Source organism: Coregonus clupeaformis, chromosome 39 (genome assembly GCF_020615455.1).
Source record: "Coregonus clupeaformis isolate EN_2021a chromosome 39, ASM2061545v1, whole genome shotgun sequence".
NCBI classification, from domain to species: domain Eukaryota; kingdom Metazoa; phylum Chordata; class Actinopteri; order Salmoniformes; family Salmonidae; genus Coregonus; species Coregonus clupeaformis.
The window spans coordinates 18,991,346-19,015,750 of NC_059230.1; the positions used below are offsets into that span (position 1 = coordinate 18,991,346).

A 24,405-nucleotide genomic window follows, 5' to 3' on the forward strand; every position below is an offset into this window, starting at 1 on the left:
TCACCCAACTGTTACACCGCATGACATTTCATCCAACTGTTACACCACATGCCATTTCACCCAACTGTTACACCGCATGACATTTCACCCAACTGTTACACCGCATGCCATTTCACCCAAATGTTACACACCGCGTGCCATTTCACCCACAGATGAGCCCCGGTGGCCATAATCCTCGATAAATTGCTTTGGCCTTATTGATATGCGAGGGAGGTGCTCGGTGGCTCTGCTATCGTTTGACTAGTCCTTGCTGGTGGGAATGTTATGGGAAATGCATGGTTAACCCTACGAGAGCTGTGATACTCTTTAGACTAGAGAGAGAGGGGATTAAATATGTTATGAGGACAGGAGGTGGTGGTAGTGAAGTGGTTCATGCCTCTTCTGTATGTTAATACAGTGTTAACACTACGAGAGCTGTGGTACTCTATAGAGATACAGAGGTGGACTATGGTATGCGATGAGGACAGTACTGGCGCTGAAGTGGTTAATGCCTCTTCTGTACTGGAGGCAGAAACATAAACAGGCTCGAGATGAAACAACAGCCAGCGGACCGGCCGGTTGCTAGGTGACAAATTACGAGCGGGGAGAGGAGATGCAAGTGAAAGGGAGAGGAGGAATTGATTGGACGACTGTTCTGCATTCTAGTGGCTTCCTCTCTGTGTCGATGAAGGTTGATGCTGTGGGATGGGGAGAGGAAGGGAAGGAGGGATGGAAGGGGAGGGAGAGGGGGGCATAATTGCAATTGTTAGTTTGATGATGCCGAACAGAGAGGGATAGAAAAACAGGAGGAGAAGAGATGCAGAAGAATTTCGAAGAAGCCCCACCATTGATTGTGGTACTGGTTGTTCTTTCTCCTTCCTATGGAATGATTAAATCATTCCTCATCCCATACAAAGGAAGCGCTAGCCTTTTTAAGGCCCTGATTCTCATGCTCCAGTGTGTGTGTGTGGGTGTGTGTCTGCACATGATTATGTCAAATCCAATTAAAGTTTATTGGTCTAGCGCAGGGTTGCCTAACCCTGTTCCTGGAGAGCTACCCTCCTGTAGGTTTTCGCTCCAACCCCACGTGTTACTAACCTGATTCATCTTATCAACCTGCTAATTATCAGAATCATGTGTTCTAGATTAGGGTTGGAGCAAAAACCTACAGGACGGTAGCGCTCCAGGAACAGGGTTGGGCAGTCCTGGTCTAGCGGTTGCAGCGAAATGCTTGTTACTAGCTCCTAACAGTGCAGTAGAATGTCAAACAAGTACACAAATAATCGAAAAACAAAAAACAAGATGTGTGCCTATTCGTGCCTGCTCATGCATGAGTGTGCGTGAACTCTGTACACGCACAGTGTGTCCTGCCTGCAGCACATCAAAGGCAACGTGTTGGAGGAGCTCTGGGCACTGGGAACCCCAGAGCAGTATGCTCAGAGCAGTATGCTCAGCACTTAAGAACAAGACAAATCTGTTTGATCCCACAATTAATCCAATGGCTGAAACCAAGGTCTAATTATATGGGGGAAAAAGACAGGGGATAGAGCACAAGACAGATAGACAGAAAGGGAATGCAAAGAGGGAGAAAAAGAAAGAGAGAAAGAGAGCGAATAGGAAAGATGTTAAAGAGTTCAAATGTCTCAGTCACCAGACGTAAGCTAAGCCTTCTCCCCAGTTCACAGACACATGAGCAGTAAAGACTTTGTTGTTAAGCCACAGAGGGAATAAAAGAAAGCCTTTCCTATTCCCTCGCTCCCTAAACTGTGCTCTGCATCCCAGAGAAGCTTTCTCTCTTCCTCTGTGAGGCCTCCTTTTTCACTGCATGTAGAGTATCATACACATTGACACACATGCACGCACACGCGCACACACACTCACACACACACCATCCCCACACACAACCCTCCCATCCTCATACACTCCCTGATGTCCTGCAGCTCTTCCTGTCTGGATCATGTTTCCTATTGATTGCAGGTCTCCCGAGGGCCTAAGGTGCCTGTTCTGCACACAGAAAGATAGACAGCTCCTGACTGTGCTTACTGTATTACCCCCTCTTTCAGTAAGTGGTTTGGAATGAAACCTAAAGATCCAAACAATGGGATACTGCAAGAAATCTCCCTGTGCCCTTTTTCTGGCAGCAGCAGTATATGAACAGCATGTCTGTGTCTCTTCCCTGTAGCCTATGTGTCATACCAGGTTTAGCTGTCCAGTTGCTCCATTTCCGTCTATTGGTATCTGCATTTCCATGGTTTACATGTCGCAAAAACCAGCCTTTCAGCAAACTTGAAGTACTAGATTCCCCTAAGAAAGCTGACAAATCCAGCACAGATAACATGATAAATGTAATAATTTAGAGCGGAATGAACCCACTGGGCACACGTTGTTTCCAACTCGTTGTTTCCATGTCATTTCAATGAAATGACGTGGAACCAACATGGAAAAGTGTTGAATTGATGTCTGTGACCAGTGGGAATTGACTGAAGCGGGAGAGACGGGGATATTGGCAGAATCACCTTAATGTTCATCCTCTACTGCCGAATCCTAACATCTCTGATGGGGAGTGCTCTATAATCAAAACACAGACGGAGAGCAAACTCAGTGTGGACACTTCATAATGACAGGAGATGTCTTTACTCTCTCACCATATGCCCTGATTAGGGCACTACTTCTGACCAGAGCCCTATGGGTCCTGGTCAAAAGTAGTGCACTATATATGGAAAAGGGTTCCATTTGGGACACAGCCTAGTTGTAAGGAACATGGAGAGGATATTGATTCTTGAGGGTAATACATGTCTGCTATTGTGAACAGAATGAATGAAGGGCATGTTTATAAAGACATATAGGGCTGTCGACAAGATAAATAGACAATTGTGAATACAGAGTTGGTATATTATGTGTCATGTAGTAGATTACATTTGTGCATGACATTTATTTTGTGTCAAACAACAACTTTCTCTTGCTGTGGAAACAGTCAGCTAAGTGTACTTCTGGATGTGAGCATTCGAATGTATAGACCTATATGCTTCCATGCTTACACTCTTAGAAAAAACGATTGCAAAAGGGTTCTTCAACTGTCCCCATAGGAGAACCCAAAAGGGTTCCAGGTAGAAGGGTTCCATGTAGAACACTCTGTGGAAAGGATTCTACATGGAACCAAAACGGCTCTACCTGGAACAAAAAAAGGTTATTCAAAGGGTTCTCTTATGGGGACAGCCAAATAACGCTTTTAGGTTCTAGAAAGCAGCTTTTTTTCTGAGTGCGTAGCCACCCTCCTGTTTGTCAATTCGAATTGGTCCACTGGTCTTGCTGCATGGGTTTGCATTGTATGCATGAATGCTTGTGCTGTAGTATGTGTCTGTCTGTCCAGCAACTTAGCCCTGGAGTATTGCAGCGCGGTCACCAGTGCTTAAAGTCTACAAACCGTACATGATAGTCTCTCATTATGTCAGAGCCAGAGAGAAGAGGAGGAGAAGGGTGGGTAGGAGGAGGGTAAATGGGAAGGGAGGGGACACCTGCCTGCCTGACTGACTCTCTGTGTTTGAAGGAGCCTACTCCATGATGAGAGGTCAGTGTGAACGTCCTTGCCTGTCCATCATCCATATACCACAGGGACCATCCACACTGTTCTCAGACACAGTCTGTTACCTCTCCCCAAACAGGCCTGCAGTACAGCATTTCCTCTCCCTACACAGGCCTGCAGTACAGTATTACCTCTCCCTACACAGGCCTGCAGTACAGCATTTCCTCTCCGTACACAGGCCTGCAGTACAGCATTACCTCTCCCGATATAGGCCTACACTACAGCGTTACCACTACTCACCTCTGGGTGGAGCTGTGATTCTGTGTTAAATTTCTTCTCTTTAGGATTCCATATCCTCTCACCTAATTCTTTGCCTCATTTTCACCATTAAGAAGCTGACAAATCCACATGTTTCAGGTGAGTGGTGGTGGATGAGAAAACACACAATGAGTGAAAAAATAACTGAATGATTAGTCACCAGCTTGAACAGTTTGGGAAGCTCATTGTAACTACTGATGCCGAACACAGTAAAAGCATTTTTAAACAAATGAAGCTAGGCATTAAAAAGTGCATGTGTTTGTGTGTGTGTGTGTGTCAGCATGTGTGTGTGTGTGTGTGTGTGCATACACATGCATGCTTGTGCTCCTACAGATGTGTGTGTGTATATATACAGTCAATTCGGAAAGTATTCAGACCCCTTGACATTTTCCACATTTTGTTACGTTACAGCCTTATTCTAAAATTTATTAAATCGTTTTTTTTCCCTCATCAATCTACACACAATACCCCATAATGACAAAGCAAAAACAGGTTTAATTTTATTTTGCAAATGTATTAAAAATAAAAAAACTGAAATATCACATTTACATAAGTATTCAGACCTTTTACTAAGTACTTTGTTGAAGCACCTTTGGCAGCGATCACAGCCTCGAGTCTTCTTTGGTATGATGCTACGCTTGGCAGACCTATATTTGGGGAGTTTCTCCCTTTCTTCTCTGCAGATCCTTTCAAACTCTGTCAGGTTGGATAGGGAGCATCGCTGCACAGCTATTTTCAGGTCTCTTCAGAGATGTTCGATCGGGTTCAAGTCCGGGCTCTGGCTGGGCCACTCAAGGACATTCAGAGACTCCTGCTTTGTCTTGGCTGTGTGCTTAGGGTTGTTATCCTGTTGGAAGGTAAGCCTTAACCCCAGTCTGAGGTCCTGAGCGCTCTGGAGCAGGTTTTCATCAAGGATCTCTCTGTACTTTGCTCCGTTCATCTTTCCCTTGATCCTGACTAGTCTCCCAGTCCCTGCCGCTGAAAAGAACTCCCCACAGCATGATACTGCCACCAACATGCTTCACCGTAGGGATGGTGCCAGGTTTCCTCCAGACGTGACGCTTGGAATTCAGGCCAAAGAGTTCAATCTTGGTTTCATCAGACCAGAGAATCTAGTATCTTATGGTCTGAGAGTCTTTTGGTGCCTTTTGGCAAACTCCAAGCGGGCTGTCATGTGCCTTTTACTGAGGAGTGTCTTCCGTCTGGCCACTCTACCATAAAGGCCTGATTGGTGGAGTGCTGCAGAGATGGTTGTCCTTCTGGAAGTTTCTCCCATCTCCACAGAGAACTCTGGAGCTCTGTCAGAGTGACCATCGGGTTCTTGGTCACCTCCCTGACCAAGGCCCTTCTCCCCCAATTGCTCAGTTTTTCCGGGCGGCCAGCTCTAGGAAGAGTCTTGGTGGTTCCAAACGTCTTCCATTTAACAATCATGGAGGCCACTGTGTTCTTGGGGACCTTCAATGCTGCAGACATTTTTTGGTACCCTTCTCCAGATCTGTGCCTCGACACAATCCTGTCTCGGAGCTCTACGGACAATTCCTTCAACCTCATGGCTTGGTGTTTGCTCTGACATGCACTGTCAACTTTGGGACCTTATATAGACAGGTGTGTGCCTTTCCAAATCATATCCAATCAATTGTATTTACCACAGGTGTACTCAAATGATCAATGGAAACAGGATGCACCTGAGCTCAATTTTGAGTCTCAAAGTAAAGGGTCTGGATACTTATGTAAATAAGGTATAGTTTTTATTTTTAATACATTTGCAAACATTTCTAAAAAACTGTTTTTGCTTTGTCATTACGGGGTATTGTGCGTAGATTGATGAGGACATTTTTAAAATCAATTTTAGAATAAGGCTGTAACGTAACAAAATGTGGAAAAAGTCAAGGGGTCTGAATACTTTCCAAAGGCACTGTATGTGTGTGTGTTCTCCTGCATGTGTATGAGTAGCATGATCTGCTCCCAGAGTATTTATTTATTAGCAAGGAGCAGAGTGAGGGCAAACATGGGGTCAGAGGTGACAGGTCAGGTCAGGTCAATGCTATCAATATCCTCCCTCAGCCAACCAGGCAGTCAGTGGGGTGAAGGCAGTGTAAATGTAGAGCTCCTTAATGCATAGGGTTCTCCTCACGTCAGTGACAAGGATACATAGAGGTCTCATCTTCTCTGGGGATTACTAGAGCAGAGGTTGGGGGCAATGTCCACTATGACGAAGAAGGTCATTGTGTTGTCCTATAGGCTAATAAGAAATGTCATTACAGTAGCATAATATAATTCCTCTCAAACAATTAAATTCTGGCAATGTACACTCCCCTCTGTATGTAGTAGAAGCTATAATGTTTAATTTGACTCTATACTCCAGCATTTTGGATTTGTGCTACAGTACAGAATGTCACCTTTTTTTGGGGGGGGTATTTTCATACATACAGTATATAAATGAAAGCACTTTATGTATCTAGTGGGCCATATCTGTAAGTGTCATAAGTATTTAGACAAATTCACTCATTGTGTATTAAAGTAATTAAAGGTTTGGTTTTTGGTCCAATATTCCTAGCATGCAATGACTTCATCAAGATTGTGACTACAAACTTGTTGGATGCATTTGCAGTTAGTTTTGGTTGTGTTTCAGATTATGTTTAGCCCAATAGAAACTAATGGTAAATAATGTATTGTCATTTTGGAGTCACTTTTATTGTAAATAAGAATAGAATAGGTTTCTGAACACGTCTACATTAATGTGGATGCTGCTGTACCATGATTACAGATAATCCTGAATGAATCGTGAATAATGATGAACGAGAAAGTTAGAGGCATAAATATCATACCCCCCCAAAATGCTAACCTTCCATGTTATAGGTAACAGTTAGGATGTTTTGGGGGTATGATCTTTGTACCTCTGTAACTTTCTATAGCGGTGTGTGTGTGTTTTACAGCTGTCCGTGTGTGTGTATGTAGTATAGATGTGTTTGTAGTATAGCTGCTCGAGTCTGTGTGGTATAGCATAGCTCAGTGTGGATCATGGTGGTACGGTGGTGGGTGGGTGGGATCAGGGTCTAAATCTCTAGAATCATGTCAGCTTTCCAAACTCATTAAATCTGTTTCACTCTGGTGAGCAAACATGCCCTCGCAGCAAAAATATCTGACCCCTGCAGTGTGGGAAGAATGGCGCTGCATTGGAAAGCGGATGTTTTACGGGCTCCTGACCAATTGTGCTATTTTGTGTCTTTTTTTTGCGCTGATCTTAACTTTTTTTGTACATAATGTTTCCGCCATCGTTTTCAATGACCGAAATGAGCCTCTAGACATTAGAACAGCTATCACTAACCTTGATTTGGACGAGGACTTCTACTTAGAGGCGAAATACAGATTTTTCCGGACCAGGCCCAAATCCCAGACAATCAAAGGAGGAGAAGACAATGCTATATAGAGGCAGGCGCACGGACACCCTGATAAGACTACGGCGGCGAGTGAATAAATAGCCTCTACCCTCTGTTCTATTGGCGAATGTCCAATCGCTGGATAATAAAATGGACGAGCTCAGTTTGAGACTATCCTATCAATGGGACAGTAAGAACTTGTTAGGCCTACTGCTGCTAGGTAGCTCTCTCTCTGCTCTCCTCCTCCCCTCTGTCTGTCCTTGATTGCAGGAGTGAAGTCTGGTGTGCGGGAGTCAGGGTTCCAGCTGCAGCTCATTCACCATAATCACCTCAGCCTTTAAGACCCGGTCAAACTTTCCACTCATCGTCAGATCATAGTCAAGACAACCATATATTTGGAACCTGACTCCTGCCTCCGCTTCACTCCTGCCACCACCATCCTGCTCTCCACTATCGGGCCTCTCCTTTGGACTCACCACGGACACTAGGACATTACGGTACCACACCTGCCCTGACCTGGATCTGTACCCTCCCTGTAACCTGGACTTGCTCTTCCCCATTTATTGGAAACCTGGACTATTGAACATTATAATAAACCTGTTAAAACTTCTCTGGCTTGGTGTACTTGTCTGCATTTGGGTTCTATCCAGTTAAATCATAACAGTATGATCTGACCAACATGAACCCAGCAGACAGTAGCTCGGATACCACCCCAGAGTGCACTCAAATTTGGACTGCCATAGCCAATCAGGGCATTCTACTTGGCCAACATGATACCCTGTTTAAGACGATTGCTGAGGACAGTCAGGTGCTGCTTAATCAGGTTCAATTACTCACCAATCAAGTGTCTGCCCTTACTACCCCTTCAGCCCAGATCAGAGAGCCTTTTGTTCCTGCTCCAGAGCGCTATGACGGGAACATGGGAACCTGTGGCGATTTTTTGACTCAATGTTCGTTAGTGTTTGAACAACAGCCCCTCACCTACGCCTCAGAAAGAGCCCGTATTGCCTACCTTATCAACTCTACTAGCGGTTCCGCTCGTGCCTGGGGATCCGCGGTCTGGGAGAGTCAGTCGGACAATTGCAACGCTTCGTGGCCTTCACCACGGAGATGAGGAAGGTTTTGACCACCCCGTACGAGGCAAGGAGGCTGCGAAACGGTTGTTTTCTCTTCGGCAGGGGGCTCGTAGTGTGGCGGAGATGGCAGTGGAGTTTCGGACTTTAGCAGCAGTGAGTGGTTGGAATGACGAGGCATTACAAGGAGTGTTCATCAATGCTTTGTCTGAGACTTTAAAAGATGAATTGGTGTCATATGATGAATCGCCTCACGCTGGATAATCTTATTTCACTCACTATCAGGTTGGATAATCGGATTCGGGAGCGCCGCCGGGAGAGGAGTGTTAGTTCCAAGCAACCTGTCTGTCATCAACAAACTCCTCCCTGCATCGTCCCTACGGAGAGAGCCGTGTCTTCCCGAGTCGATACGAGGAGCACTGAACCCGAAGCCATGGAGGTGGGTCGTACGGTTGTCCTCAGAGGAGCGTGCACGTCGTATTCAGGCTCGGGTCTGCCTGTATTGTGGAGAAGCTGGTCATTTCGTTCCTTCCTGCCCAGTTCGTCCGGGGAAAAGGGCCGGCTCATCATTTATGGGAGAAGTTTTGGTGAGCCGAGCAGCGGATTCTTCCTCTTCTCCCCGCATTCTGCTCCAGGCATCCCTCCAGTGGCAGTCCCAGAATTTCTCTGTTAGTGCGCTGATTGACTCTGGTGCCGACGAAAGCTTTTGGATAGAGAGTGGGCTCAACAAATGGATTTGGAGACTGTTCCTATGGACTGTCCGCTGCAGGCTAAGGGTCTAAATGGACAATTGTTGACCCGCATTACCCATCAGACTGTTCCTGTTTGTCTTAGAGTGTCGGGAAATCATCAGGAGAACATTCAATTCCATATTATCGACTGCCCACAGACTCCCCTGGTCCTTGGTATCCCCTGGCTCATAAAACACAATCCACACATTGATTGGGTGACAGGTAGCATTGTTTCATGGAGCACATTTTGTCATGTGAATTGTTTGTGTTCTGCTCAGACTCCTGCCAGTACTGTGCCTCAACCTCCACTGGAGTCCATGGATCTTTCTGCTGTTCCTGACGTGTATCATGACCTGGCATCCGTTTTCTGCAAACACAGAGCTACTTCTCTTCCTCCTCACCGGCCTTACGACTGCGCCATTGACCTCCAGCCAGGAGCCCCGCTCCCCAGCAGTCGCCTGTACAATCTCCCGGCCGGAGACGGAGGCTATGGAGAACTACATTCGGGACTCCTTGGCGGCAGGTATTATGCGTCCTTCCTCGTCACCTGTAGGAGCGGGATTCTTTTTGTTGCTAAGAAGGATAAGACCCTCAGACCCTGTATTGATTACCGTGGACTTAACAACATCACCATTAAGAACAAGTATTCTCTGCCTTTGATTAATTCTGCTTTTCCCCTCCTTCATGGTGCTACCATCTTTACGAAACTGGATCTACGTAATGCGTATCACCTGGTGCGCATTACGTAAGGGTGATGAATGGAAGACTGCCTTCAACACACCCTTTGGGACATTTTGAGTATCGGGTTATGCCTTTTGGGTTGTCTAATGCCCCTGCTGTTTTTCAGGCACTAGTCAATGATGTCCTTCGGGACATGTTGAATCGGGTTTGTTTTTGTCTATCTGGATGATATCTTGATTTTCTCAGAGTCCTCCCAGGAACATGAACTGCATGTGCGCCAGGTGTTGCAAAGGTTGTTGGAGAACAAACTGTTTGTGAAGATGGAGAAATGTGAATTTCATGTGTCTGAGACCTCTTTTTTGGGTTACATCATAGCTCAGGGGAGCTGCGGATGGACCCAGCTAAGATCTCTGCTGTCACGGACTGGCCAGCTCCTCTACCCGCAAACAACTTCAACGATTCCTGGGGTTTGCGAACTTCTATAGGAGGTTCATCAGGACTACAGCCGCATTGCGGCGCCACTCACCGCTCTCACCTCTATCTCACGACCGTTCGCTTGGAATGAAGGGGGCCGAATCAGCGTTCGAAGAACTGAAACATCGCTCGCCTCGGCTCCCATTCTGATGCAGCCGGACCCCGACCGCCAGTTTGTCGTGGAGGTGGATGCATCCGACACTGGGGTAGGTGCAGTGTTGTCACAACGTTCTCCCTGAAGATAACAAACTGCATCCCTGTGCTTTTCTCTCAAGGAAACTTTCTCAGGCAGAGAGGAATTATGATGTTGGAAATCGTGAACTGCTCGCCGTTAAGCTGGCTCTCGAGGAGTGGCGACATTGGTTGGAGGGGGCGGAACAACCCTTCATCGTTTGGACGGATCATAAGAATCTGGCTTACCTCCAGTCAGCGAAGCAGCTCAACCCCGTCAAGCCAGGTGGGCACTATTTTTTGGGAGATTCAATTTTTCTCTGTCTTACCGTCCTGGGTCACGCAACGTCAAGCCTGACGCCCTGTCTCGTGTTCATTCGGCTGTTGATACTGGTAGTAACCCTGAACCCATTTTGCCTCCTACCTGCAGTATTGCAGTCATCACATGTGACATCGAGGGGATTGTTAGACAGGCTCAACATCATCAAGCTGACCCTGGGAGGGGTCCTCCTAACCGGATGTTTGTCCCTGAGTCTGCTCGCTCCCAGGTCCTTCAGTGGGCTCACTCGTCTCCCCTTACCTGTCACCCTGGAGTTTCGCGGACCCTTGACTTTGTGCGACGGAAGTTCTGGTGGGCCACGATGGAGGCGGACACTCGAGCCTTCATTGCTGCTTGTACGGTATGTGCACGAAGTAAAAACTCCACCCAGGCCAGCGCTGGTCATCTACGACCTCTACCTATACCCAGCCGGCCCTGGTCGCATATCGCTATGGATTTTGTCACTGGACTTCCCCCTCATCTGGTAAGACTGTCATTCTTACGGTGATTGATCGTTTTTCTAAGTTCGCTCATTTTTTGGCCCTACCTAAACTGCCCACTGCCAGAGAGACGGCTGATATTTTGGTTGAACATGTGTTCCGCTCTCATGGTCTACCCACGGATATTGTCTCTGACAGGGGTCCCCAGTTTGTCTCCCAGGTGTGGAAAGCTTTCTGTAAAGCTTTGGGCATTACATCCAGCCTGTCCTCTGGATATCACCCCCAGACCAACGGGCAAGCCGAGAGAGCGAACCAGGAGATGGAGACCGCACTTCGCTGTGTCACTGGGTCTAACCCTGGGTCATGGAGCTCCATGCTCCCCTGGGTGGAATATGCTCATAACACCTTGACTAACGCTTCCTCTGGTTTGTCTCCTTTTCTGTGTGCTCTGGGTTATCAACCTCCCCTGTTCCCTTCCCAAGAGAGGGAACTTGCGGTACCCTCGGTGCAGTCCCACATGCGCCGCTGCTGCAAGGTCTGGAGGAAGGCCAGGGTAGCTCTGTCCCGAGCTTCGGCGTACATGCAGAGGCAAGCCAACCGTCACCGGTCCCAGGCTCCCGGTTACTCTCCTGGTCAAGAGGTATGGCTGAAGTCACGGGACCTTCCATTGAAGGTGGAGTCGAAGAAGATGGCGCCTCGTTTTATAGGACCGTTCAAGATACTGTCTATTGTTAACCCCTGCGCGGTTAAGCTACAGCTTCCTGCCTCCCTACGGGTTCATTCCACCTTTCATGTTTCCCAGATTAAGCCTGTGTCGGTTAGCCCTTTGTGCCCGCCCTCTCGTCCCCTCCTCCGCCCAAGATCGTGGGTGGGGGGTCCGGTCTACACTGTCCGGCGACTTCTGGATGTTCGCCGCCGGGGTCGTGGTTTCCAGTACCTGGTGGATTGGGAGGGTTATGGTCCTGAGGAACGTTCCTGGGTGCCCAGGAGCTTCATTGTGGATCCTGCTCTGGTTCGTGAGTTTCATAGGTTACATCCTGATAAACCCTGTCGGCCGCCAGGTGGCGTCCGTAGAGGGGGTACTGTTAGGCCTACTGCTGCTAGGTAGCTCTCTCTCTGCTCTCCTCCTCCCCTCTGTCTGTCCTTGATTGCAGGAGTGAAGTCTGGTGTGCGGGAGTCAGGGTTCCAGCTGCAGCTCATTCACCATAATCACCTCAGCCTTTAAGACCCGGTCAAACTTTCCACTCATCGTCAGATCATAGTCAAGACAACCATATATTTGGAACCTGACTCCTGCCTCCGCTTCACTCCTGCCACCACCATCCTGCTCTCCACTATCGGGCCTCTCCTTTGGACTCACCACGGACACTAGGACATTACGGTACCACACCTGCCCTGACCTGGATCTGTACCCTCCCTGTAACCTGGACTTGCTCTTCCCCATTTATTGGAAACCTGGACTATTGAACATTATAATAAACCTGTTAAAACTTCTCTGGCTTGGTGTACTTGTCTGCATTTGGGTTCTATCCAGTTAAATCATAACAGAACTGTAATATACTATGCTTCTCAGAGTCATGGCTGAACAAGGACATGGATAATATACAGTGGGGAAAAAAAGTATTTAGTCAGCCACCAATTGTGCAAGTTCTCCCAATTAAAAAGATGAGAGAGGCCTGTAATTTTCATCATAGGTACACGTCAACTATGACAGACCAAATGAGATTTTTTTTCTCCAGAAAATCACATTGTAGGATTTTTAATGAATTTATTTGCAAATTATGATGGAAAATAAGTATTTGGTCAATAACAAAAGTTTCTCAATACTTTGTTATATACCCTTTGTTGGCAATGACACAGGTCAAACGTTTTCTGTAAGTCTTCACAAGGTTTTCACACACTGTTGCTGGCCCATTCCTCCATGCAGATCTCCTCTAGAGCAGTGATGTTTTGGGGCTGTCGCTGGGCAACACGGACTTTCAACTCCCTCCAAAGATTTTCTATGGGGTTGAGATCTGGAGACTGGCTAGGCCACTCCAGGACCTTGAAATGCTTCTTACCAAGCCACTCCTTCGTTGCCCGGGCGGTGTGTTTGGGATCATTGTCATGCTGAAAGACCCAGCCATGTTTTATCTTCAATGCCCTTGCTGATGGAAGGAGGTTTTCACTCAGAATCTCACGATACATGGCCCCATTCATTCTTTCCTTTACATGGATCAGTCGTCCTGGTCCCTTTGCAGAAAAACAGCCCCAAAGCATGATGTTTCCACCCCCATGCTTCACAGTAGGTATGGTGTTCTTTGGATGCAACTCAGCATTCTTTGTCCTCCAAACACGACGAGTTGAGTTTTTACCAAAAAGTTCTATTTTGGTTTCATCTGACCATATGACATTCTCCCAATCCTCTTCTGGATCATCCAAATGCACTCTAGCAAACTTCAGACGGGCCTGGACATGTACTGGCTTAAGCAGGGGGACACGTCTGGCACTGCAGGATTTGAGTCCCTGGCGGCGTAGTGTGTTACTGATGGTAGGCTTTGTTACTTTGGTCCCAGCTCTCTGCAGGTCATTCACTAGGTCCCCCCGTGTGGTTCTGGGATTTTTTCTGATCATTTTGACCCCACGGGGTGAGATCTTGCGTGGAGCCCCAGATCGAGGGAGATTATCAGTGGTCTTGTATGTCTTCCATTTCCTAATAATTGCTCCCACAGTTGATTTCTTCAAACCAAGCTGCTTACCTGTTGCAGATTCAGTCTTCCCAGCCTGGTGCAGGTCTACAATTTTGTTTCTGGTGTCCTTTGACAGCTCTTTGGTCTTGGCCATAGTGGAGTTTGGAGTGTGACTGTTTGATGTTGTGGACAGACGTGTACCTATGATGAAAATTACAGGCCTCTCTCATCTTTTTAAGTGGGAGAACTTGCACAATTGGTGGCTGACTAAATACTTTTTCCCCCCACTGTACATCTAGCTGGTTTTTCTATGCATTGGAAGAACAGAACAGCAGAGTCCGGTAAGATTAAGGAGGGTGGTGTGTGTCTCTGTCAACAACAGCTGGTGTGCAATCTCTAATATTACATTAAGGAAGTCTCGAGGTTCTGTTCGCCTGACTTAGAATACCTCATGATAAGCTGTAGACCATACTACTTATCAAGAGAGTTGTCATCTGTATTTTTGTAGCTGTCTATTTACCACCACAAACCGATTCTGGCACTAAGACCGCACTCAACGAGCTGTATAGGGCCTTAAGAAAACAAGAAAATGCTAATTCAGAGCTCCTGGAGGGCAGTGATTTTAATGCAGGAAAATTGAAATCCGTTTTACCTAATTTCTACCAGAATGTTACCTGTGCAACTAGAGGAAAAAAAATCTAGATCACCTTTACTCCACACACAGATATGCATACAAAACTCTCTCTTGCCCTCCATTTGGCAAATCTGACCATAACTCTATCCTCTTGATTCCTGCTTACAAGCAAAAACTCAAAAAGGAAGTACCAGTGACACGCTCAATACAGAAGTGGTCCGATGAAGCGGATGCTAAGATACAGGACTGTTTCGCTAGCACCGAATGGAATATATTCCAGGATTCATCCGATGGCATTGAGAAGTTTACCACATTAGTCACCGGCTTCATTAATAAGTGCATCGATGACGTCGTCCCCACAGTGACCGTACGTACATATCCCAAGCAGAAGCCATGGATTTCAGGCAGCATCCGCACTGAACTAAAGGCTAGAGCTGCTGCCTTCAAGGAGCGGGACACTAATCCGGATGCTTATAAGTAATCCCACTGCACCCTCCGACGAACCATCAAACAGGCAAAGCATCAATACAGGACTAAGATCGAATCCTACTACACCAGCTCTGATGCTCGTTGCAGGGCTTGCATACTATCACAGATTTCAAAGGGAAACCCAGCCGAGAGACGCAAACCTACCAGACAAGCTAAATGCCTTCTATGCTTGCTTTGAGGCAAGCAACACTGAACCATGCGTGAGAGCACTAGCTGTTTCGGATGACTGCATGATCACTCTCTCCTTAGTCGATGTGAGTAAGACCTCTGTAGCTCAGCTGGTAGAGCACGGCGCTTGTAACGCCAAGGTAGTGGGTTCGATCCCCGGGACCACCCATACACAAAAAAAAAATGTATGCACGCATGACTGTAAGTCGCTTTGGATAAAAGCGTCTGCTAAATGGCATATTATTATTATTATTTAAAAAGCTTAACATTCACAAGGCCGCAGGGCCAGATGCATTACCAGGACACGTACTCAGAGCATGCGCTGATCTGCTGGCAAGTGTCTTCAGTGACATTTTCAACCTCTCCCCGACCCAGTCTGTACTACCTACATTTTCCATAGTCCCTGCGGTAGCGGAGTGTCAAGTCTGGGACCAAAAGGCTGCTGAACAGCTTCTACCCCCAAGCCATAAGACTGCTGAACAGTCAATCAAATGGCTACCTGGACTATTTACATTGACACACTTTATTATTTATTTTTGTATCTTTATTTTTTGTAATTGCACTAGCTCTATGCAAACTCACTAGACTCACTAGACACACACTCACACATACACACACGCTCACACACACATGCATATTGACACCACACCCACACACACACAGTCACACTTTCACACTATTCACATACGCTGCTGCTACTCTGTTTATTATATATCCTGATTGCCTAGTCACTTTTACCCCTACCTCCATGTACATACTGTATTACCTCAACTACCTCATACCCCTGCACATTGACTCGGAACTGGTACTTCCTGTATATAGCCTCGTTACTGTTATTGTATTGTGTTACTATTTCCTTTTTTATTTAGGACATATTTTTCGTACTTTTTAATCTGCATTGTTGGAAATGGGCTCGTAAGTAAGCATTTCACGGTAAAGTCTGAACTTGTTGTATTCGGCACGTGACCAATAACTAGCTACATGCTTATTCAAGCTACATGACTGCAGTGGCCTAATCTCTGCGTTTGCAGCATGAATGACTGCTATGACAGCCGATACATATTAAACTAGTTGGTCTGGAGAGCTTCCTATGAAAGATAATGCCACAAACGTACTGCGCCATTGAGGTTCCTTTACCAGCAACACAACTTTTCTTTCTCCTGCCTGAGACTGAATTCTGCAGTGATGAAAAAGTCCAGGAAAGTTTGACGCACCTGTTTTCTTTCCAGGGGAGAGGAAGTAAGACTTTGTGTAAATGTTTGCTGCGGCAGTGGACAAAGGAGTTGGTGTTTTTTTTTGTTAATGCATTCACATCAGGCCTGGTTGCAATACGGGGCCATTACAATAGCTATTATTAGGGCTGACAAGCCATTCGTTCCAATTAGAATTACCAAAACACTGGGAGAAGCAAGCAAGGCAAATGTAAGTGAAATTGATTACATCTCACCGCCACTATATGCCAATTGATGACCTGGTATTGATCCTTTGCTTGTGCTGTTTAATTCAATGTGTGGTTGTGTGGGATATACGTGTGTGGGGGTGTGTTAGTGTATGTGTACGCTGGTGTTCACATCGGCTGTGTGGGCTCCTTTGCCTCCTATTGCCTGTGATTAGCTGGTTGTAAAGATCTATGGAGTAATGTGTTTAGATGGGGCTGAAATGTACCGTCTCTTCTGATAAATTAGAAAGCATCACATGTGGGTAAGTACATTACATGCATACATATTTAAGCAAGAACAGCTCCCATTGGTAGTGACTACTGAACGCAGTGTTCCCTATTAGGCTTACGTAGACATAAAAGTACTTAATGTTCTAGATGTTTGTGTACTAGATATCCACCATAATATAAATTAATGTGTGTGATGCTCAAGTACTGGGTCAGTTCTACTTCCTCTGTGATCTCAACTTTGACCCCCTTCCCCCACGTTTGCCCCAATGAGAAGATGACATGGATCTTTGGTTGTTTTTGGAAAGAAAACCATGACAAGAGAGAGTGAGCAGCAGCAATCCTCTGCAGATCTCAACCCTGGAACTGGAAGAGAAAAAAACCAACATCAGGGAAAGAAGAGAGAGATAAAATAGCCTGAAAGATAGAACGATTCAGAAAGCGAGAGAGAAACGCTGCGTAGAAGATGGACCAATCACGTTGTGTCTCTTTACCTGACGCAGGTTGCGGGTGACGCGCACATCGTGCCAGGTGTTGTCGTTGAACTTCCCGTTGACAGGCTCTACCAGCGCCTCGAAGGCGCCCGAGCCCAGGTTGATGACCAGCCACACGGCGCCGCTCTTCAGCGACAGGTTGACGTAGTCGGCCGACTTGCCCGTGTGCAGCATGAGGCCGTTGCGCTGCAGCGTGCGGAAGGAGAGCGTGATCTCGTCCGTGCTACTCTGGATGGGCGTCAGTGACAGGTCGTAGCAGAAGAACTCGTTCCCCTTGAAGGTGGCTACCGACTCTTCCTTCCCTGGAGAGAGAGGGGGATAGAGAGAGAGAGGGATGAGGTTTTACAGTAATTGTTGGTCAATGGAGGACTGAGCATATACATTGCCTTCAGAAAGTATTCATACCCCTTGATTTATTCTGCATTTGGTTGTTTTACAGCCTGAAATGGATTACATGTTTTTTTTTCTTACCCATCTACACACAGTACCCCATAATGACAAAGTGACATTTTTTGCAAATCTATTGAAAATGAATTACATAAATATTTAATTGACATAAGTATTCACACCCCTGAGTCATGAGCTACACAACCACTTTCAGGTCTTGCCATAGATTTTCAAGTAGATTTAAGTCAGAACTGTAACTCGGCCACTCAGGAACATTCACTACCTTCTTGGTAAGCAACTCCAGTTTAGATTTGGCCTTGTGTTGTAGGTTATTATCCTGCTGAAAGGTGAATTAATCTTCCAGTGTCTGGTGGAAAGCAGACTGAACCAGGTTTTCCTCTAGGAATGTTGTTGATCCATCCTAAGTTTTCTCCTATCACAGCCATTAAATACTCTTACGGTTTTAAAGTCACCATTGGCCTCATGGTGAAATCCCTGAGCGGTTTCCTTCCTCTCCGGCAACGGAGTTAGGAAGGATGCCTTTATCTTTGTAGTGACTGGGTTTATTAATACACCATTCAAATTGTAATTAATAACTTCACCATGATCAAAGGGATATTCAATATCTGATTTTTTTATTTTTACCCATCTACCAATAAGTTCCCATCTTTGCGAGGCATTGGAAAACCTCCCTGGTCTTTGTGGTTGAATCTGTGTCTGAAATTCACTACTTGACCTTGCAGATAATTGTATGTGTTGGGTAATGAGATGAGCTAGTCATTCAAAAATCATGTTAAACACTGTTATTGCACACTGAGTGAATCCATGCAATTTATGTGACTTGTTAAGCACATTTCTACTCTTGAACTTACTTAGGCTTGCCATAACAAAGGGGTTGAATACTTATTGACTCAAGACATTTCAGCTTTTCAATTACAATGGATTTGTTTAAAAAAATTACAACATAATTGCACTTTGACATTATGGGGTATTGTGTGTATGCCAGTTACAAAATAATCTGTGTTTAATCCATTTTAAATTCAGGTTGTAACACAACGAAATGTGGAAAAAGTCAAGGGTCGTGAATACTTTCTGAAAGCACTGTAGATCTGGCAGCACTGCTGTTAGGTGTGTTGATGTATTGGTAACGCGCATCAAAAAATATTTCTACAAAATCATGAAACCATAGTGAATAGAGGGAGAGAGAGAAAGACAGACAAAAAGAGAGAGAGAGAGAGACAGAGAGAGAGAGAGAGAGATAAATAATGAAAAGGGTGAAAAGGACAGATGAAGAGGTGTGAGTACACATTCCTTCAGCAACAGTCAAAACAGACAACTCACACTACGGACACATGCCAAGTCCCATTGAAACGGCGGGGAAAGACACCTTTTACTCATGTCTCGTAATAAAACAGAGAAAACATCCTGTCATAACAATGACTAAAGATGGCTCTCCACACAACATGGAAACTCTAAATCTCATAACTCTTCTCATTCACTTCTCAATGACCACGTACCTCTGGGTACCAGGGTCTATCAACAAGCTGCCTTCCCAACTGTCCAGTGATCCACACTGACAACACCGTCTTGTTGTAATTTCCCCATGTCCCCACGCTCTGAGTAGGGGATCCAGTTCCGGTAATGAGGTTTACCGTCAAATCAGGGGGAATCAGGGGGAACCCTCACTGGATTGGATAATCCCATTTATCCCAAAGATGTATTACTGCAAATCACTCTAATCCCTAGACAAATTTCCCAGGGGAGGGTGGTGTCGAGAGGGCCAGATAGATTGAAAGCCACCATCTCCTGAGTACTGAGTTACAATCTGGAGCTGAGAGTGGTGGGAATGGAGGTGAGAGTGGTGGGAGTGGAATTGAGAGTGGTGTGAGAGGAGGTGAGAGTGGTGGGAGTGGAGTTGAGAGTGGTGGAGGTGAGAGTGATGGGAGTGGTGAGAGTGGTGGAGGTGAGAGTGGTGGGAGTGGAGTTGAGAATGGTGGTGAGAGTGGCGGGAGTGGAGGTGAGAGTGGTGAGAGTTGTGGAGGTGAGAGTGGTGGGAGAGGAGGTGAGAATGGTGGGAGTGGAGCTGAGAGTGGTGGAGGTGAGAGTGGAGGTGAGAGTGGTGGGATGCAGCCTTAGGGGATACAGACTTAGAGAGGACATGGACTAATTGTCTATAGATATAGGATTGCTGTAATGTCTCTTATGTGTTAAAATAATGACTTTTCAAGCACATCAATCACTGTGATTTGTATTTAACAAGTCTGATTTAATGGAACATTAAGTCATACAGGCTTTTCTTTTCAAATATCAGTCTTCCAAAATATAGGAACGCCTGCACATACAGTATTGTGAACAAGTACGCACGCAGACACATGCACACACACAAACACCCACAAATGAGGGAGCCAATGAATCCTCCGCTTAAAGAGACAACTATTTAAAGAGGTTTTTTGTTTGAAATTGGAATTCAGAGTAATCTCAGATGAGGCGGAAAGGCATCATGGCGTGGAGGAAAGGAGAGAACACAAGAGAGGGAGAGAGAGACAGAGAGAGAACGAGGGAGAGAATATTACGTTTATTTTTATTTTTACTATTTGTAATTCTATTTGCCACATTTTATGAAGTTGGCTTTAGTTTGCCCAGATATGTTTCCAATCTCCCAACCTCTTAACGACCTACCAAGAAGCCATTTAAGGCTATGAATCAAGTTAGAGTAGCTAGCTTGTCTAACTATCTTAGCTGGCATGCCTGCTGGCAAGGTTGGTAAACGTTAGAAAAGCAAGCAATAACTAAATGTACTGAATAAGACTCACATTCCTTCCAATCTTTTACCCAGATTTGAGCAGAGAATTCTGCATGCAGTCTCAATTTGGTGTTTGTCCCATTTTGTGAATTCTTGATTGGTGAGCGGACCCCAGACCTCACAATCATGAAGGGCAATGGGGTTCTATAACTGATTCAAGTATTTTTTGCCAGATCCTAATTGGTATGTCGAATTTTATGTTCCATTTGATGGCATAGAAGGCCCTTCTTGCCTTGTCTCTCAGATCGTTCACAGCTTTGTGGAAGTTACAGTGGGGGAAAAAAGTATTTAGTCAGCCACCAATTGTACAAGTTCTCCCACTTAAAAAGATGAGAGAGGCCTGTAATTTTCATCATAGGTACACGTCAAGTATGACAAAATCCAGAAAATCACATTGTATGATTTTTAATGAATTTATTTGCAAATTATGGTGGAAAATAAGTATTTGGTCAATAACAAAAGTTTCTCAATACTTTGTTATATACCCTTTGTTGGCAATGACACAGGTCAAACGTTTTCTGTAAGTCTTCACAAGGTTTTCACACACTGTTGCTGGTATTTTGGCCCATTCCTCCATGCAGATCTCCTCTAGAGCAGTGATGTTTTGGGGCTGTCGCTGGGCAACACAGACTTTCAACTCCCTCCAAAGATTTTCTATGGGGTTGAGATCTGGAGACTGGCTAGGCCACTCCAGGACCTTGAAATGCTTCTTACGAAGCCACTCCTTCGTTGCCCGGGCGGTATGTTTGGGATCATTGTCATGCTGAAAGACCCAGCCACGTTTCATCTTCAATGCCCTTGCTGATGGAAGGAGGTTTTCACTCAAAATCTCACGATACATGGCCCCATTCATTCTTTCCTCTACACGGATCAGTCGTCCTGGTCCCTTTGCAGAAAAACAGCCCCAAAGCATGATCTTTCCACCCCCATGCTTCACAGTAGGTATGGTGTTCTTTGGATGCAACTCAGCATTCTTTGTCCTCCAAACACGACGAGTTGAGTTTTTACCAAAAAGTTATATTTTGGTTTCATCTGACCATATGACATTCTCCCAATCCTCTTCTGGATCATCCAAATGCACTCTAGCAAACTTCAGACGGGCCTGGACATGTACTGGCTTAAGCAGGGGGACACGTCTGGCACTGCAGGATTTGAGTCCCTGGTGGCGTAGTGTGTTACTGAGGGTAGGCTTTGTTACTTTGGTCCCAGCTCTCTGCAGGTCATTCACTAGGTCCCCCCGTGTGGTTCTGGGATTTTTGCTCACCGTTCTTGTGATCATTTTGACCCCACGGGTGAGGTCAGCCACCAATTGTGCAAGTTCTCCCACTTAAAAAGATGAGAGAGGCCTGTAATTTTCATCATAGGTACACGTCAAGTATGATAGACAAATTGAGATTTTCTTTTCCAGAAAATCACATTGTAGGATTTTTTATGAATTTATTTGCAAATTATGGTGGAAAATAAGTATTTGGTCACCTACAAACAAGCAAGATTTCTGGCTCTCACAGACCTGTAACTTCTTCTTTAAGAGGCTCCTCTGTCCTCCACTCGTTACCTGTATTAATGGCACCTGTTTGAACTTGTTATCAGTATAAAAGACACCTGTCCACAACCTCAAACAGTCACACTCCAAACTCCACTATGGCCAAGACCAAAGAGCTGTCAAAGGACACCAGAAACTTAATTGTAGACCTGCACCAGGCTGGGAAGACTGAATATGCAATAGGTAAGCAGCTTGGTTTGAAGAAATCAACTGTGGGAGCAATTATTAGGAAATGGAAGACATACAAGACCACTGATAATCTCCCTCGAACTGGGGCTCCACGCAAGATCTCACCCCGTGGGGTCAAAATGATCACAAGAACGGTGAGCAAAAACCCCAGAACCACACAGGGGGACCTAGTGAATGACCTGCAGAGAGCTGGGACCAAAGTAACAAAGGCTACCATCAGTAACACACCAGGGCCGCCAGGGACTCAAATCCTGTCATATGGTCAGATGAAACCAAAATATAACTTTTTGGTAAAAACCCAACTCGTCGTGTTTGGAGGACAAAGAATGCTGAGTTGCATCCAAAGAACACCATACCTACTGTGAAGCATGGGGGTGGAACCACGCTGTACCTTGGTCCGATCCTTTATACAACGAACGTGACAGAAGATCCCACCACCAACGGACCAAGCAGCGTGAACAGGAGGAGCAGACATCATGGACATGGGAGGAGATATTAGACGGAAAAGGATCATGGACGTGGGAGGAGATCCAGGCAGGTATGGATCGCCTTCCTTGGGAGCAGACGGAGACAGCGAGGGAGAAAAAACGTCGACTCAAAAGGTCCCGATCACTAAGGAAGCCCGAGATGCAGCCCCAATAATTTTTAATTAATGTACGCATACCACGCTGCACCTTGGTCCGATCCTTTATACAACGAACGTAACACCTTCATCTACACTGAAGTGGATTTAACAAGTGACATCAATACGGGATCATAGCTTTCACCTGGATTCATCTGGTCAGTCTGTCATGGAAAGAGCAGGTGTTCTTAATGTTTTGTTGTTATGATATTTTGAGAGAGCAACTTGGCATATATAACAAGGCAATTAGATCACTATTAAATCAGAATAATTTGAGAGTACTCTTCTCGACCATTGATGGCCTGATAAATCCTACCCCCGCAAACCTATGTGAAATTTCCTCCACATCTAAATGTGGTATATATATTTCAGAGATAAGATAACCAACATTAGGCTGGGTATCAGTCAAGCAAGACCTGATGAGAAGTTTGATGATATGTGCCCTAGCCTACCACGCAAAGGCACCGTGGATTTATTTTCCCTGGTTGACACAGACATGCTCAGGAAAGTGATATCACAACTTAAGCCTTTTACCTGCCTTCTCGATCCTATTCCCACCACCTTCTTCAAAACAGTTTTTAATTGCATATCTGAAGTGCAAGCTATTGTTCGCTGTTCACAGGCACTTTCCCCACTGCACTAAAAACTGCTATGGTGAAACCCCTTCTGAAGAAAAGTAATCTAGATTCTTCTGCTCTTAGCAATTTTCAGCCAATCGCCAACCTTCCATTCTTAAGCAAAATTCCGGAGAAATTGGTGTTCAAACAGCTAAATGATTTTTTAAGTGTCAACTGGTTTTCGTGCCCACCACAGCACAGAGACAGCCTTAGTTAAAGTGGTAAATGATCTTAGAGCCATCACAGATGCCAAACAGCTCTCTGTCCTTGTACTTTTGGATTTAAATGCTGCATTCAACACTGTTGACTATGATGTCCTTCTGGACAGATTGAAGAGGTGGGTTGGCTTCTCTGGTCCAGTTCTAAATTGGTTTAGGACCTATTTAACCAGTTGAGAGTTTTTTGTCACCCCAGAAAATACACATCACATGTGACGTTCCACAAGGTTCGATGATTCAACAACTGTCTACCAGTCACCTTCACCTCCTGTGTACTCGAGAAAACTGTGCCCAACAGGCGGGGGCAAAGGACACTGTCTACCGGTTTCCCCCGCCTCCCGATAGCATAGCAGGCGGAGGCTTGGGAGACACTGTGTGCTAGCTAGCTCGCTAGTTAGCGACACCATGTGCTAGCTTGCTAGTTAGCTAGCTAACACACGGTGTCGCCCCTGCTTCCTGTGTACCCAAGAAAACCGTGGCCGACAGGCGGGGGCAAAGGACACTTTCTACCGGTCACCCCCGCCTCCCGCTAGGACTGCAGGCGGGAGGCTGGGGCGACAGGTGTGCTAGCTAGCGTGCTAGTTAGTGACACTGTGTGCTAGTTAGCTAGCTAGCACACAGTGTTGCCCCCACCTATTGCCTGCTGGGTACCGGAGAAAACCGTGCCCGACAGGCGGGGGCGAAGGACACTGTCTACCGGTGTCGCCTCCACCTACTGCTAGCTACTATGGTAGGCAGGAGGCGGGGGCGACACTGTGTGCTAGCGACACTGTGTGCTAGCTAGCTTGCTAGTTAGCTAGCTCACACACAGTGTCCT

General features: G+C 45.9%; 1 protein-coding gene across 1 annotated transcript in view; it reads right to left on the reverse strand.

The window, feature by feature from the left end:
- The window catches only part of LOC121554278 (neurexin-2-like), a 591,334-nt gene that overhangs the window by 100,719 nt on the left and 466,210 nt on the right, over positions 1–24,405 (reverse strand). The window contains exon 6 of the mRNA XM_041867756.2: positions 17,210–17,511. Coding sequence (XP_041723690.2) covers positions 17,210–17,511 — 302 coding nt within the window. The remainder of the gene's footprint in view (positions 1–17,209; positions 17,512–24,405) is intronic.